Below are 18573 nucleotides of genomic sequence, written 5' to 3' on the forward strand. Positions count from 1 at the left end.
CACAATGGGAAATACCCCTCGTTCAATAAAAACAAAACAACAATCTCAAACAGAGAGAAATGACCACCTCTCTTTTCCTTCCAATCCCTTTAACTGTATATGAAGCATCTCAGGATCTGTAGTCACTTATTAAAAAAGAACACACCTTTCATTTATTGGATACTCTTTCTAACGCTAAGAGGTTTTATAACATCATTAGAGCCCTGAAGCGACGTGTAATATGATTTCTGCCGTGATAGTATTGATCATATTTGCTGGTGAAGCTGCAGCTGAGTGGATTATAAGCAGCGAGCTGATCAATTACCCAATTTACAGCTTCACCTCCACTCCTTCCCTGCTTACAAGGCTGAATTTGGATATGACAAATCTTGGTGTGAAACACTTCTGTGCGTGTGTGTGTGTGTGTGTGTGTGTGTGTGTGTGTGTGTGTGTGTGTGTGTGTGTGTGTGTGTGTGTGTGTGTGTGTGTGTGTGTGTGTGTGTGTGTGTGTGTGTGTGTGTGTGTGTGTGCGCGTGTGCGTGTGCACGTGTGTGTCTCATAGTCAAGGTCAGACGTGAGAAAGTGCCACCTGGGAGCCTCAGTGTTGGCTAAGTGCCCTCTCAGTGTAAATGGACCCCCACTAACACGGCGTCTCTTACTTGATGGATTTGATCCACTCCTCCTTCTCCTCCGGCGTTGGGGCAGATATCCTGTACACCACGTGGTTGCCCTCGACGACTCGCCCGTCCGCCTCCGTCTTGCAGGCCTTGATCACCTGACCTTTGTGGTTCGGCTTGTACAGCTCGAAGCAGTTCTGGGGAGGCAACGAAAAGATATGCACGGTGAAAAACAAGAAAACATGTCTGAGAAAATACCTCTGTGTGAAAGTGACAGTAGATTATTGTTGCTTATCATTATGAAGATATGTTGACTGCTCTATGTAACGGCTGCAGAACAATGACACCCCCTGCGTTAATTATAGTAGGGAGGCGTGTGGCGCAGTGGACTAGTGCGTTGGTGTTGGGATCAGGGGGGCACAGGTTCTAACGCCACTGCAGTCAGCATGTCGTTGTGTCCCTGGGCAAGACACTTCACCCCAAATTGCTCCAGTGGGGATTGCCCACAGTATTGAGTGTGTAAGTCGCTTTGGATAAAAGCGTCTAACAAGTGACATGTAATGTAATAATGTTAACTGTAGAAACGTTATCGAGCAAATGAGCTTCATGGAAGAAGAAGGGGAAGAGGGAAAGTGATAAAAAAAACCTTATTTCTACTTCATCGGTAAGTAACAATATCGACCTAGTTATTAATACAAGAGGTGTTTTAATAGCTCTGAGATTAGGGTTTCTGCTACTTTGATATTCTTGCAGTTGTTTCTTGCTTTATACAGTATAAAGGCTGCTAGCTGTAGCCATGTCGCTAACATTAAATGAACGAGCACAATTTCTTATTTGCATGAAAAGGAAAAGATAGAAAAAATACTTTATCGACTTTCTTTGTGCGCTGTTTTTTTCAAAACAAATGCAATATGTCCTGGGTTGTTGGTAATAACAATTATACCACATGGACATCCAAATGATTTCTTTCTGCTTTAAAGGAGATGGAGAAAGAGTGTCTGGAATTTCTACTCACAGGTTTCCTGGGCTCGTCCACCTCTCTGATACTGAGGTTCTCCAGAGGAATTATCCCACGAGGCTCTTTATCCTGGAAACACAAACAAACACAGACTACGTTGAGCATCAATACATCACTCATTAAGTGCATACATGACTGTAAAGGACACAACCAGTGATTAATGAGGGTGCAGTGACACAGAAAGTCAAGCCCAGACAACATCACACAGTCAATTCAGATGTGAGCATGCTAACAAGCTAAACTAAGATGATAAACTGTAAACATAATACCTGCCTAACATAAAATGTAATCTTGATTGTTGTTAAGCAAATGCATACAACTTTAGATAACAGAATATGTTTCTTTATTGTCATTTAGGACACATTTTACTACAAAATTAATAATTATGGTTATATTTAACTAATATTCCTACAGTGTTATCTCCACGTGAGGTTAGTGGAGGATGACTACTTCCCTAGTGAGGATCTTATTCTTCAAAGGAAACTCATATAAATAACGGTTTGCAACAGCTAGAAATTGTATTTAATTATTGTGAATATGTTTTGATCTTAAAGGTAGGGTAGGTAAGAATGGAGAAACCAGCTCGAGTGCGCTAGAATTTGAAAGTACACAACCGGAAAAAATCTGCCCCTTCCTTCAGACTTCCTTATAAAGCCCCTCCTTCAACACACACGAACGCGCACATGACCAATGAGGGCACGAGATAAGTTTGTGCATGAGATGGAAGGCTGACATGATTGGTCGTACTTTTTACAGCGCCACAGCTTCCACAGATGACATTTTTGTATGTATTTATTGTCAAAGCATTTAATATATTCATTGCTATCGGGATGTTAAGAGCATTCCATGGAATATAACAAAAAGTGTTTCTGAAGTGAATTACCTACCCCACCTTTAAGTATTTTAACATTTGTTGTCTGTATTATTGTTATTATTTTTAGCTTACATATGTATTCTGAATTTTGTATATTTTGTAAGTAATTGCTGTTGTCTAATTTTTCTTTTTCTTATGTACTTTTAGTTATTTTATTTAAAAAAAATATGTTGTGCTTTTGGTTGTACATGTTGTGTATTAAAAAAAAAGTATTTGAACATTTACATTACATTGAGCCTGACAGCATCAAAGTGAGAATCAAGGTGGGGATAAAAGCACGCTTGAAGTTTTTATACATCCTGGTCACGTAGGGTACAGCACCCGAGGGAGACATAACCCTGCCCCCCCCCCCACATCCTCCATCTCCTCCAGCGAGTGTGTGTGTCTGCGGGGCCAGATGTGAGGGGGGGGGGGGGGGACCTTGAGGAACGGCCCAGTGTCCCGCCTGTCATCTTCCTGCTAATGAGGGGGGACCAGGGGGAGGAAGCCCGGGCAGCTGGATGTGTGTGTGTGTGTGTGTGTGTGTGTGTGTGTGTGTGTGTGTGTGTGTGTGTGTGTGTGTGTGTGTGTGTGTGTGTGTGTGTGTGTGTGTGTGTGTGTGTGTGTGTGTGTTTGGGGGGTATGTTCTGATGCTGGGCTGAAGCATCGGGGTGACAGGCAGCGGGTTGGGGGAGGCACTTGGATCGGGGCTTAGCGGGGCCAGATGTGCACCATAGACTTTGCAGATGTTTCCCATGATGCCTCGTGTTAATTGCTGGGGTGAGGTTCATCTAGGTCAAAGGGGCTGCGTCTGTTAAAGAGCGGAGCTGGAAGGCAAAGACCCCTGACTCCAATGTGTGTGTGTGTGTATGTGTGTGTGTATGTGTGTGTGTGTGTGTGTGTGTGTGTGTATGTGTGTGCGTGTGTGTGTGTGTGTGTGTGTGTGTGTGTGTGTGTGTGTGTGTGTGTGTGTGTGTGTGTGTGTTGTGTGTAGGGTTTAAATGTTTAAGGGACTACATGTGTGTCCTCTTTTTGGTGTCAATCTTACTTAAAGTCCTGTTGCATTTGAACTGTCGCAACAATATTTATTTACACATTAGCTGCTTATCACGATTATTGGATGTAATATTTAAAAATGTAAAAAATGATTTTACTAGCGTCCTTAAGGAACATTTTAGGACATTTTTGGAAATATGCCTATTGCTTTCTTGCTATGAGTTAGTCATAACGTTTGATACCACTCTCAAGTCTTTGCAGCTAGTTCTTTCCATCAGTTTCCAGTCTTTTGTCATATGTAGAGTGGCATGTAATATAACTCTCGGCAAAGATGTTGAATTATTCCTTTAAAATGTACTCTAATCAAATACGTTTATTATATTATATTATTTTAAGTAATTTAATAAATATTGGTGTTATAAACAGAAAAACCCAGATTGAGTTTCAAAATAGTATCAAGTGTTGGGCAACTTACTTTCACATAGGTATTACTTTCATTTGGAAGGAATAAGTTACCATACAATATTACTGGCTGTGTAGAGAAGTGTGTAACATATACCACTGGTGTTGTGCTTACACATACATTCTGACACACATTAAACCACATTATTCTGCCTACTTACTGTTGTGTACTCAAAGTAATAGAGGCAGTTGTCGGTCAGGATGAACCACCGTCTCTTCCACGTCTTCACCCTGCCGCCTGCAAAGAAAAACACACACTATTTTAGTTTAACCTGAAGGGGCGACAGTGTTTGTGCATGTGGAGGCTAACCTGCAGCAGACCTCCGCTCCACGCGCCACATCTGGCTCTGATCATCAGCTCTCTGCATTATTAGACTCAATCAGGAGGCTGGATACTCCCTGCAGCACCCCCTCCCCGTCTCTAGGGACGCATGCCTGAGGGCTGGGAAAACTGTTCAACACGCTGCTACCTCACAGAAAAAAACCAAGACATGTACACGCCACATACATGTGAAAGCTTTGGCATTCAACTTGTGCATTCAACTTGTTTGACCAGACTGACAGATTTTATGAGCTTGGCTTGAGAAAAGTCTGATATTTTAATATTATAAAAAGCCGAGACAGAAGGACGATTGTTCCAGAGAGGGTGTTTGGATTTGTAACATGTGAAAACATCTTATTTTTATCTGAGAGTAGGAGTGACATCCTCTCCATCTGCCTCAGATAAAAGTAGATTATTGGGATTACTGGATTGTCTGGTAATTACACCATCAGTGATGCCATTTACCTATGTAATCCAAAGAAAACACAATGTGCCTGATGTCAATGTTCAGTCTGCACAATAATAACATGTTTGCTGACTTTACAGACTGAGCACAAAGCAGCCGTTACTGATGTAATCAATATGTAATGTTCACTTGACCCAGATTTCCGCTCTATACTGCAAGCTGGAGTAACAATCCAACATCTATAGTACATTATTAATGAGCAATGTTTACTAGAGATGCATACCGCTGCATTTTACTCACTGAAATGGATTGAGGAAGTGAAATATGGTCTACTTTTGTTCAGTAAATATACAATTAAAGTTTGATTCTGCTACAGTCAACCATATGGCATATGTCTGGAGAGCCGTTTATCCCATTTAGCCATATGTTTAATTCAATCCTCAAAACCTGACATTTATAATGGATTTTTGCTGCAGGACCTCCCATGTTTGCCTGCTCCTAATGCAGATTCATCACTCGCTTGTTTGCTCAAGGAGACTACTGAAAAGGGAGTGAAAAATAAATGTGCAAGAGGGCAAGAGGGCTAAAAGTCTTGACTCAATTTTCATTATTTGTATTAATGAACAGGATAAAAAAGATTCCAACTAGTATAATTTAGTCAAAATTGTATTTTCTGGAGTTTTTGCATCGAACACAGCTAAAATACTGCACACTGACAAGTCATTTATCTTAACTTAATATTAATAATTGGTATTTTTGACTGTTTTGTCCATTTAAAATGCTTTGACTTTGATTAGGAGGACATGAAAACGTGCTTTTCTCTTTATTTTGTGCCAGATTACTTGGCTAGAGGTGCTGTTTAAGCTAGCAGGCCTTGTGAAATATATGTCTAGATATCAGTATTTTATGACATGCTGTTCCTACTGGATGATGATGGATTCAGGCAAAGCAGCAGGCTCAGTCCTGGTTAGTAATGTAGTGTAATGAGCGCTTATGGAGCTTCACAGCCTGATATTAGCAGTGCAGAAATGTTGTATTGTAAACATCAGAGCAGGCCAGCTTCATTCAAACAACAAAAAAGAAACCTCTCATTAAGCAGGGACTCCTATGATGGAGCAAACATTAGCGTGGGATCTGCTAGTGGGGAGAAATTGAAGCTAAAATGATGTGGCTAGTGCAGCTGGTGGGATAGAGAGCAAATGAGAAAGACAGGGGTCTGTAGACAAAGAGGAGAAGCAGCATTAGCGTGGGTGAACTGAGGCCCATTCACTAAAGCTTAGCGTGTGTGCTCGCTAAGCAGAAGCTGTGTGACGCGCAGGGCTGTCTCTAATGGTACAGAGGATGAAGTGAGCGCTGGGTGTTTGCTTGAATATAGGAGGAAGCAAACATCTTTTATGTCGAAGTAATGCATGTTAGCGCTTCTTGAAAAAAGCTGCTAAAGCATGCAGAAGTTTGAAACAAAGAACTTGATTTAGTTGTTTGGCTCACTTGCTAATGCTTAAAAGGTTCTAATATAACATGTTGTACCTCTACAGCTATTAAGAAAAGTAAAACATTTTGGGTAAAATATTTCACTTTCTTGCCAAAAGATAGCTGAGAAGTTTGATACCACTCTCATGACTGTATGCTAAATATGAAGCTAGCATTACAGCCAACAGCACGGTTAGCTTAGCGTAGCATACATACTGGAAACATGGGGAAGCAGCACATGTTAGTAAGTGCAGAAAGGTGGATATTTATATTAAGATTGACTAATGCTAGTTTTTTTTCCCCTTTGAAAATAATTTTGCTAAATTAAGCTAAGCTAGCAGTAACTTTATTATTACTGCATAGACATGTGTTATGTGTTGTTTACCAATCTTCTAAGTGAATTCTCAACAAAAGCTGATTGAGCACATTGCACTATTCCTTTTAACCTTTAAAAGTTAGTGGTCTTGGCCAATATGGAAGTGAAGTGGGAGTTAAAGCACCTGTCTTTTACAGTACTATTGTACACTGCTTTATGAAACTGCATGCACCACATCTACAGTAAATACATGAGTTTAGAATGAAATAAAGATGTGTTCACCTTAATTTCCGCTCACAAATAACTTTATTTAATGTGTATTTGTTCCAATATTCAACCCAGTCTCACGGCATTTCGTGTTATTAGTCACGAAATTAATTTAATCTATTGATTCGTGTTCACCAACACGATTTTCACCTTTTTTTCGTGTCACACAGAACGATTTTAAATGCAATGTATTTCTATTGGTAGTATGTTTCGTGCCTGCACCACGTCTTTTTGTCCGGTCGGGTCTTGGAAGACCAGAAGCTGTGTGGTTCATAAAAACATGTTCTTACTCAATATCTTACCCTAAGCCTAACCCTATCCCTTTTATTTTAAATTGTATAATGTCTGAGTTTTTTTGCCGTCAGTGAGGAAAAGAAATGGCTCAGAGCCTCAGAATACTGAAATCTGTATTTTATGTCATCTTTTTTTCCTTCTAATTTGTTATTATTTGGTGCAGGCACGAAACATACTACCAATATAAATACATTGCTTCTAAAATCGTTCTGTGTCAGAATACTTAAATCTGTATTTTTTTAAATGTCTTTTTCCTTCTAATTTGTTATTATTTACATTGCTTTTAAAATCGTTCTGTGTGACACGAAAAAAATGGCGAAATCGTGTTGGTGAACACGAATCAATAGATTAATTTCGTGACTATAACACGAAATGCCGTGAGACTGTGTTGCAATATTGCATGATTACCGATGTTTTGCTTAAGGATATGTAGCGTTTCATTTATTATCTATAAAACATGTTACGTTTTTGTGAAAAAGGGCAGGATAATAAAGGGGAAGTGGCGAGTGGCACTGTGGTTTGATGAGGTCAACAGTTATCTTTTATGCAAAGGATTAAACATTTGAATTGTGCGTATATTGTGTGTGCACCATCTGAGACGAGCCCTCTGCGTCATCCAGCCTCCTCCAGAGCTACAAGAGGAATGCAAACGATCCCCATGCACAATGAGCGAGATCACTGACCTCCAACTCGCCCTGCCTTTGAATGAGATAATGCATCACCTCGTTTGCCCAATGACAGCTCTGATTCAATAAGCCAATTAAATGAGGCGGGTAGCATGTTCTGTGTGCTAAGGAGATAATGGCAGCCAATGCCAGTGTGAGGGCAACCTGTGATGAATCCGAAGGAGGGAGGAAGGAGCATTACCTACCTCCTAATACAGATTTTTAAGAAGGAACATCCATCACAGAACATAATGAGAGAACAGAACGAAAGTGTGAAAGGTTAGAGAAAGGGGGGAACAAAAAAACACATAAAAGGATTTTTCTGAAAGACACAACAACCACGTAACACAATGCCAAAGATACGAAGTTTAATTAACAAAAAGAGGCATGCTTGAAGAGTGAGGAAGGAGAGGAGAGAGAAGACAAAGCAAAGAGGAGAGGACACAAGATGAAGGACGAGGAAAGAAACAAAACACTTTGCAGTTGTGTAAGAAAGCTCCTTTTTTTCGGGCAAAAATTAGCGGCAAGAGCAGAAATCACGAGCTAACTTGAGCAGAAACTCATTCTACTGAAGTGACAAAAAAAGGCAAGAGATATCGTAGGAATCAGCTTTTTTCAGCCATTTATGCCTAAACTGTCAACCTCTAACATGGGCACTGGAAAACCCAACATAAACAATAAACACACAACAACACAAACACTCATCGCCAGAGAAACAAAGGACACTGCTTATCAAACTGATGCTGACACTGCTGAAAAATGATACAAATCAACACATCATTTAGGTGACTTAAAATGCACATACCGAGCTTTAAGAGCCAACCCTCTCTGTCGGGGTTGAAGAACGTGTGCGTGAGATCGTTCCCGTCATCCTCTGGGATTTTGAAGGGCTCGTTTTTGATGCTGTCGTAAAGGTTCTGCAGACAGGGGAAGGAAGTTATTCATCAAAAGGCTAAACAGTGTAAGAAGTGCCTTGCTCGTTTGTAGTAGGCGTGACAGAGAGATCACAGAGGTCAATCATCACACACATTACGGACGAATCCTCACCCTGAGAAGCTCCTCGGGCAGATCCCCCCCTCGTTGATGCCTCTGTTCATGGAGATGAAGCGCTCCACGGGGGGCTTGTCTCTGACGTTGGGGTTGTGGAGGCTGGTGTTCAGCATGATGATGGCAAAGGACAGTACGTAGCAGGTATCTGAGAGCAACAGAAAGGGAATCAAATTGATCAATAACACATAAAAGTCACGTTTCTCAGACACATTTAATATTTTCTTTGGGGGATATTAACCTTCTTCATAGGGCTGTGCAATTAATCGTATTTTAATCGCAATTACGATTTTGGCCTGCCACAATTACGAAAACAACATAATCGTAAAAAACGATTATTTTGCTTTGCTTGGTTGTGACTGCACTGCAACATATTTGATCTAATTTATTTTAGTCTTAATTTATTTGTATTTATCATATTTATATATGTTTAGTAACTTGTTGAAGTGCGCTCCAAAATATTTGTTGATCTTGTTTATTGGTATTTATTATTTTGATATTATTTATTTAAATGTAAATATAAATGTATAATTTATTTATTTTTGTATTGGTTTTTCAGTTGAATTATACGTTCAGGGTAATCAACAGTTAAACAGATACTGTTCAAATTATTATTTGTATTTGTTTTAAAGTTCAATAAATGGATGTTTTCAAAGTCAATGAATAATCGTATTTAATAATCGTGATATCAATTATTGACCAAAATAATCGTGATTATGATTTTTGCCATAATCGCACAGCCCTACTTCTTCATTAGGAAGTCCACCATTTTTTTTTTATCTGAGGTGTAACACTTTCAGGTTCAAGTACATATAACATGATGTCATCAGCATACAGTGTTATTTTGTGTATTAATGTATTTCTTTACTAGCGATACACAGATGTATTGGCCACCGGTTAAAGCTCGCAATTTAAGACATCTGCGATCTAAAATGATAAGCCTTGGAGGAACAACCTTAAAATTGTTGCGATTTGGGAGAAATGTAATAATTTCATAGTCAAATGTAATAATAACAAATTACAAATACTGTGTATACTGCACATGAAAGGTCTTAGGGGGGAAAAATTGATTGGCCAAGCGTATTGCACTTCAGCTTCTTACACAAATAGCCATTTCTTATATCGCTATTACACATATTATGATATTTATTTGAAAGAATTTTCCTCAGTTGCTGGTTGGGACAAGACGGATACAGACAGAGCAACGTCTGTTGGCGAGACTCTGGAAACTAGTTTATTTTATTTTTTTATTTGTGTGTGTTATGTGTGTGTGTGCGTGTTAGAGGGAAGTACAGTATAGTGAGATGGAATCGGGGGCAGGCAGGGCTTGAGTCTCTCGTCTGTGAGTTAATGTTCAGACACACACGGGCCACTGGCTGCCTGTAAATGAATCATTCATTCCCCTCTGTCCGTCTGCTCTCACTGACACACTTTGCTCCACGCTGCCTATTGTCTGCCTCCACACACACATTCTTTATAAAAAATAGAAGAGCTTTGCACGCAGTGTGTAATGCGGGGCAAGAGGTGCTGCTAACTGTGAGAGGAATGTCAGTGTAATCAGAAACTAGACGAGCACGAGGAAGCGAGAGAGAGACGGGTTGCTCTTTTCCATCAGTGATTAAAGATCATTTTATTTTAAAATGGCTTCACACATACATGACTACTGAGCATATTCACTCGATTACCTTATCTAAGTTATATTTTGACATTAATGTACTTACTAGTTTTTCTATTTAAGGCTAATGTATACATCTACTGCTCCTCTACGATAGTTACTTTTCTACATATAAAACATGACCCTGCTCTATCGAAATCAGTCGGAAGTCGCAACGGCTTATTTAAAAATAAACGTGGATTTGCGTAAAAAACTAGTTTTTCGGGGTTCGGTTGTTTTGTTTGATTTTAAATAAACAAAGTCTTGGCTTTCAGAATATGAAACTTTTATTTCCAGAATCACACGATAAATACATGTTTGAAGCTTGTAAAGGGAAGATGACAGCTCTCACTCGCCACTCTGCTGTTCTGCAGCGCTGCTTCCCCTCCCTCCGCTGAAATTATGAAGTAAGGGCGTATAGTAATCATAGATAACACGGCAGGGTCCGTTACAGTTTGTTTTCATCTGATTTCAAATAAACAAAGTCTTGGCTTTCAGAATATTAAACTTGTTTCGGCAAATTCAGACGATAAATACAGCTTTGAAGCTTGTAACGGCATAATTACAAGCGGAGAACGGAGTAACTTGACGTCACAGCAGGCATAACAACAGCCGGTGTTTCTCGTGAGTGTTTTCCCCGGGAAACAAACACAATACACACAAACGCAAAAATATACACAAACACACATTACGCAAATCCACGTTTATTTTGAAATGAGCCGTTGCGACTTCCGATTGATTTCGATAGAGCGGGTCACATATATACAGTTTATTCTCTGGAGAACATCACATATCTCTAAAAAGCTTTGTACAATATTACATTTGATTTAAAAGCATTTGATTTGTTTTTACTTTGAGCATGGAATTAACAAATCTGGCTGTCTTCCCTCCACGGGACGACATGCACCCTCAACTTCTTTAATTATTTACAGCCTGTTGTAGTTGTACTCTTTGTTTATCACAAGAACACGCATCACTCAGCCACATTGAGCCGCTATGAATAATGGATGTCTCTTGTTTGTTGCTGCTTGTTTACTCTGACCTGTGATCTGAAGTTACTGTAATCTGATTGATCCTCATTGAGCTCTAGTTACAGTAACTCTCATGGCTTAATGAATCAAATGCATTTAAAAAAAAGGCTAATGCTCAATGTATCCTGGACCCTCAGGCAATTCTTCTGTTGGCACATTAGGGTAAACTGATGTTCAGTGCATTGACATTGTCCAACATATTGGATTTCACACTCTGCTCTTTTGTGTCCCAGCAGGGGCAACTTTTGCAGTTTCCAACAACTACATAGAAAATTAACTAAATCCAACTTGTTATAAACTGCTTGCAATTTGATTTAAAAAGAATAAATCTACAAAAATGCAGCTGTAACATCAACACTGTTGGGATTAAGAGTTAATAAAAGTAGGTAGCAAGAAAGCAGAGAAGTCTAAACAGAGAGTAATAGATGAAATGGTTGAAATAGTTAGCTCAGATTAATAAATAGTAGGGCTGTCCCGAATACCATTTTTCGGGCTCCGGACATTCGGTAGTAATCAGCAGCGACTATTCGGATAATCGGTGCGCTTCAACACGTGTATTTCGGTTTATTCAAGGCATTCATTTAGCTATTCTACAGTATTGTTGTTTTATAGTTATTTGTTAATGTAAATAACCCAATTTATGTTCTTGGAAATTGAAAAGGATATTGTGTTTGTTACTTTTGTTGCAGTTGTATTAATATATGTCTTAAGTGTAATTTGGCTTGGCTTCCTATTTTGTATGGACATGCTTTTATTTTGAAGGACAGTTAGCGCTGTTGACAGGAAGTTGTTGTTGCTATGGAAACAACGTGACGGTCAAAAGGAGAAAAGTAATATCTACATATAAAGACGGAGAAAGTAAACGATAAAGTTTATGGTTAAGTGTTAGCACCCCCCGAAGAGGCACAAGCTCTTACGTTGATATTGGAGATTTCAACTGCGGCTGCCAAAAAAAAAGAATCCGAATAACGAAATTGAAAACCGAATAGTGGGCCAACGACCGAATATTCGGATATTCGGGTACAGCCCTAAAAATAGTAAGCTAAATTATTTTTTTAAGAAAGTAAAAAAAAAAAAAAGTTAGCAAAAAGGTGATATAATAAACGCTTCAAATAGTAAAATAAACAGTTGGTTAAAAAAAAAAAAAAAAGTTATATTACGAATGCAAAAGTGAAAAGCCGACCTCAAGACTGACTTCCTCCAATAAATATGATATGCATATGTATATAATTAAAGTGTTTAACAACATCCTGTTTAAGATCAATTGAAAAGACAGTTGATGTTAGTGAAGGGGTCTCTGGAGCTGATCCAAAGGGCCTTTGGGGGAATCGTCTCACATGAAAGGTTTGGTGAACAATGATCTACTCAACAGACTCCAGATCTGACCTGTTGACTGGAAGACCCCCGGGTTGCACTGGCAGTACCGCGACGCAAACGCCTCCATCATACGGTCGATCTTCTGGGCTTCACCTGGCAGACGGAAACTCCACAGAAACTGCCTACAAATGGAGGAGAGAATGGGAATTTGATTTGTGATGCTACAGGGTGCATACAACTTTTCTTAGTTTTTAGAGTTGTGCTGACCTTAGTGCTTGGACCAGATTGAGGTCTGCGAACTCATGCAGCTCCACAAAAGCCGACAGCACCTTGAGGTTGAAGTCCTCCCTGTTGTTGAGAAAATACAGATGATAAAATCAGATTTCCAATAGCCATTCTTTCAAATATCATCCAGAGAAGATGCAACATAACTCTAGACAATAAGCGAGCCCAGAGGAAAGGGCGAGGAAAACCAGATTTCCTCCATGAAAGCATTTCTCAACCTGGATTCCCGTTTCCCAGCATTTCTGTCATGTTTGTGCTTTTATTCATACCGGGCGCTGAGCGTGGAGTCTGGAAGCAATTTAAACAGCTGGCTGATGCTGAGTATTTCTCCCCCCCCCCCCGAGGCGAGGAAACGGTGCGTTTGACTGATGAAAAACAGCTAAAACCCAAAACCCACACAGGCTTCTTTTTGTCAGAGGTTTGTTTGGCTTTCTGAGGGGTTTTTTCAGTCCACAGCTGCTCTCGGGCTGCGGTCACAGCTTCTGTGATCGTGTTTGTTGTACATGAGGGGCCATAATCCTGAGCCTGCATCCTCTTTCTGTTGTTTATTGTACAAATGAAGCCGGGACATTTTTAGACTTTTTATGGAGCGACATCAAAAACAGCATTGGTTTACGAGAAACAAAACAAAAACATGTTTCGCAATAACAGTCTTGGATTACTTGGACGATGACTCGGGGGATTTCTTCTACCCTACACTGTCATCTGCAGCCAGAGAAAATGAATCCTGTCCGATGAGGGTTGCATATAGGTTTATTTCTATAGGTATATTTATTAAAAAAGAGACCTGAATGTGGTTTGTCATTTGCAAAAATGAAATTGCATTTATTCGTATCTCTCTCTATATCAGTTTAAGGAACAATAAGATCTAGTGGCGTCATTTGGGAGCCAATCACCTGCTTATCCTGCATCTCCCTTATCTTTCCTCTCTTTTCCTCCTCTTCCTCTCTGTATCTCCCCCCTCTTCCTCCCCCTCTCTGCTCAGCATGTAATGATAGGTTCTGCTCCCTGCATAAGCTCAATTAGTGATAATTACTGCGTGTAAACCCTCCGCCTGTGTTTAGTGTGATTTCCACAGGGTAGGTGGGCTCTTTGATGATCCCCCGTGAGTAAAACCCACCGCCAACATGAAGAGTCCCCAGAGCCCCCCGACGACTGACTCACATTGTGCTTTGTTTCTGTGCTAATGTAAGATAATTAAGACTGTAGTTGATGTGATTTCCTGCGTATGAAGACTTCAGACTGTGCTGCTTTAAACAGGATCCTCTTTATAAGATGATTTAAATACTTCACAGCTCTTTCACTGTTAAATTCGGATAAACTGCACATATTTATTTAATATTTGTATTGCTTTTTTGTATGTTTTCAATGTTGGTTTTTATTTTTGGGGGATTTACAATAGTTTATATATATTTTTTACATTTGATTTAACTTTCAATCTTAATTTCTATAACTGTATTTAGGTATATTGCACCATTATTGACCATAGAAAATAGCTTGTATGGGAAAACCTACTACTGACTTCAATTATAATTTTTGTCCTAAAAAGAGTTTTTCTCAATGTTTATTATAATTCATAATTAATTACAAAAATAATTATGTATATTGTTAATCCATCTCTCTCTCACTCAAGACCTTTATAAAAAGACTGTAACATTTGGTACAACTAAGTCAAATATATTATATTTTACTCACAAATATAAAACAATTAAATGGCCTGCCTTGGAAATGTTTAAATGATAATGTTTTTGTTCTATGACATTTTGGGTGTTAATTGCTCGCTGCCATTTTCTCTCTACACTTCTCAAAGATCATCTGTCAATCAAAGAGTTCGACAAGCCTGTGACGCTTTTTTCTGCCGAATATTTTATTCAGGCAGAGCAGATATCAATACTCTAACTACCCAGATCTTATTCTGTAGGATCTGCAGTAAAAACTAACTTTGAGGGATCCTTACAAAACAGGTCCTGCTGTTAAATACATCACCAGAATTAATCAGATGTATGTTAAAAAGCGTGTGTGTTCACAACAGCCAATTATCTTCTCTTTTCATCAATTAGCCCATCGTTTCCTTCTCTAACCACAAAGGGTGAATAAACCTCATGTGAGGAGGACGTTCTCCTGCCGCCTGATTAATGTTCTGTCTCACCGCTCGCCCAGGTAGTCTCCGATGACCGTCTTGTTGAGGCCTTCTCCTTTGTAGAGGAACTGGGACACTTCTTCGGGGGTGTGCTGGAGGAGGTCGTTCTCCAGCAGGAACTGGATTCCCTGGAGAGAGAAAAAACGGGACGGCTGTTCATCTCGACTGAGGACGGACGATAGAAAATGGATCTCTCTTCAGACTATAAGAAAGTCATTCCTTTTCAAGGCTACAGAGACTTCGGAGGATGATGAAAACATGAGGCATTACCTTCTTTGGATCCATGTTGAATTTCTTCCTGCCCATGGCAATCTGTTTGTTTCTCTGGGTTGTTTTGCTGGAACACAAGAGTATAAATGTAAAATGTTAAATACAAATCTATACATAAAAACAGGTACTTGAGGCAACATCTTTGCTGCCTGCATTTTTCTTCTACTACACTTATGATGTTCAGTTTTCTTTCTCAATAACTTCAGTATACATATAGCCACTATGTGCTTGAAAATACCTGCTCTTTTATAGCGATATTTTAGAGATTTGACCCCCATATGCACATTGAGTTACTCACCTTTCTCCGACACACGTCAGCTGCTCGATCTCCGTCATGACTTCTGCTATCTCAAACTTCAACCTCTGAGAGAAAAGAGCGAGACAGTATTTAAATAAAAACCGGATAAAATACAAAGACAAAAGCATTAAGGCATGAAAAGGACAGAAAATGCACTGTACAGTTAGTAGAGGGAAGTGCATTACTTTCTGTAATCAAATTGAGAGTGCAATGATGTACATTTGCATTACATAGATAGAGCATGCAAATACTTCTTCAGTGCAGCAGTAGAGAGCCATCAAAGTGAATAAATAACTAACTAACAATAACCAAAGTTCCAGTGCACTACTAATGAACTGAAGCTGAAATGCAACCTGTATATATAGTGCTCATACGTGCACAAACACACACCTCAATATCATCAAGCAGCTCTCTCTTCCTGCGCCGGATGTTTGACAGCTCATCCCTCTCCTCCGGGGACAGATCCTCAGGAACTGAAACACACGATGGAGAAAACACAGCACACTTTAACTTTCATTTTGTACACAGCTTGCATCACTCACAGCGCCCTGCAGATGAGAGAAAAGTGGAGGAAATTCCAATCTAATAGAAGAAGAATTCACAAGCAGGAATGGAAAATCGTAAGAAGACTCATCCTCCTCGTGCGGTAGAGTGACTGCTGCTGCTGCTGCCTGTTTCTGCTCGTTCAGCTGCAGCATCATATCCAGAGCCTGCATGATCGTCTTAATTAACAAGAGGAAGTGAGAAGGCGAAGGGTCTTAATTATTCCACTTGAAAGTGTTTTGCCCCTCCGTCTCCACTTGGCCCCCGGGGGAATATTCTATTAATAAAACCAATCCAGATTAAGCGCTCTTTCATTAAAAGTGAATTTGCTAATTTAACACGGCCTACGACCCCGATTCCCCGGGATTGAGGGTTTTCCGAGCTGCAGGCATAAAAAAAAAAAAGAGGGGAGGATGTTCGATGTTCTTCCCTCCTCTTCTTCACTCACATCTTTCTGTCTCAATCTGGTTTTTCAATCTTTTTATCCCACTCCTCTCTCCTATTCTCATTCTCCCCCCACGCACACATTATTTCTCCTGTACGATCTTGCTTCATTAAGCCAGCTTAGAGGCAGAAAACTCAAATCTCTCAACGGGAAAATGGCACATCTAATATCACAGTCTGAGCTTTGTGCCTACATGTTGCCGAAGGAGAGAAATAGAGATTAAAAAAACAACACTTGTTATTCTCCCTCGCAGGCGGAGAGCAGCGGCAATTACAGTAAAACAAGGTCACCGGGCTCAAGAGGAAGCATTCAGCCCAGTTTTAATTCAACATCTTGTACAATAGTTGAATACAAGGGAGTGGAGTATATATATTCACATTGAAACTGAGACAAAAGCCACTTCCTAACCTTGCTAAGTAATCCTGAAGCACCGTGATGAGGGTCAGGTAACATCAGGAGAAGGGATTTCCTTCATGTGATTTTAATACACCAGTGGGGGGGATTTAAATGTTGAGAGTATGATCATAAATACGATAATTATTAGCATTGCTGACCTCCAGCTACTTACATTATGCAACTGTGAGAGCTGTGAATGTGGCTTTAAAGCTAATTAATACTCTAAAATAAGTTTCTTGATTCTTCTGCTCGAGGAATACAGCGTCTGCGCTACAGGGTCGTTTGATTTTTAAGCTTGAGGAAAGATGCATTGTTGCTCTTAACACCCAGAGCAACAGTTCAACATTGTGGGAAATACTCTTATTACTTTTCTTGCTAAGAATTATAGAAGAAGATAGACAATACTCTTATATTTGGCCAGTTCGTATAAGGCTAGAGCCAGCTGACTGTTAGCTTAGGTTAGCTTAGCATAGAGATTGAAAATGCGGAAATAGCTAGCCTGGATCTGACTGAAGGACGGTTAAAAAATACTAGCAGCACCTCTAAAGCTTAACTTTCAGCATGTTATATATTATTACAACATTTAGTTTGACAGATGCAGTATTCCTCAAGTAAAACATTTGAGTTCAGGCAGCTAGGGTAGTCATTTCTCTCTGCTTCCAGTCTTTATGCTAAGCTAACCGTCCGCTGACAGTAGCTTTACATTAAGCAACGAAATTGCTATCAATCTCTTGGCAAGAAAGAGAATAAGGGTATTTCCCAAAATGTCAGATGATTTCTTTAAACGCACCGGGTTAATGAGGCCATTAAGATTTAAATGTCAAATTGTTTGACATTTTGACGAAGCCTTGGGAGAATTAATGTATTTTATCACTTTGGTTTGCTGGTTTAAAGATAAAGACTATGAAGACACTGTAATTAAAAGGTCAACATATTAAACTTCTAAAAGGTTGTTAATGCCAATCCACTGTTCATTGTTCAAATACTAAAACTGAGAAATACGCATCTTACACATAAAATTAACGTTGAGTGCAAATTAGCAAATGTTAGAACGCTAACGGACTAAACTAAGACAGTGCTAACATCACTATGTGAGCTTTGTAATTATAATTAATTAGCATAGCATTAAGCTCAAAACACCACTATTTGTAGGCTTGCTTGGTGCATGACTATTGAAAGTACATTGAATCCTGTCTCTTAATGTAAAAATACTTCATATCCTGGCAAAACATGCAATATGAATATGTTAATTTGTGAAAGGCTTTTTATATGTTCACTAGACCAAACCAGTCAATAATAATCAGCAGATTGATCAACAATGGAAAGAGAATAAATCAATATTAACAGCCCTAAACATCGGGATTCTCCTTTGTCTTATCGAACATGTTGCTCAGAGGAAGATGATGAGTGAACGGCCGAAAGCTCCGTGTTTTCCATTAGCCTGAGGCCGTGCATTAGCTAATGGAGATCTCCAGGGGCTGC

General features: G+C 39.5%; 1 protein-coding gene across 1 annotated transcript in view; it reads right to left on the reverse strand.

Moving 5' to 3' along the window:
* The window catches only part of LOC117473692 (cytohesin-3-like), a 33302-nt gene that overhangs the window by 3879 nt on the left and 10850 nt on the right, over positions 1-18573 (reverse strand). Inside the window, 12 exon segments of the mRNA XM_034119441.1 lie at positions 639-793; positions 1612-1683; positions 4087-4163; positions 8471-8582; positions 8713-8744; positions 8747-8860; positions 12784-12896; positions 12982-13062; positions 15149-15267; positions 15410-15476; positions 15708-15772; positions 16098-16180. Of these exon segments, the coding sequence (XP_033975332.1) occupies positions 639-793; positions 1612-1683; positions 4087-4163; positions 8471-8582; positions 8713-8744; positions 8747-8860; positions 12784-12896; positions 12982-13062; positions 15149-15267; positions 15410-15476; positions 15708-15772; positions 16098-16180 (1090 nt within the window).

The sequence above is a fragment of the Trematomus bernacchii genome, unplaced genomic scaffold (assembly GCF_902827165.1).
Source record: "Trematomus bernacchii unplaced genomic scaffold, fTreBer1.1, whole genome shotgun sequence".
Taxonomy (NCBI): domain Eukaryota; kingdom Metazoa; phylum Chordata; class Actinopteri; order Perciformes; family Nototheniidae; genus Trematomus; species Trematomus bernacchii.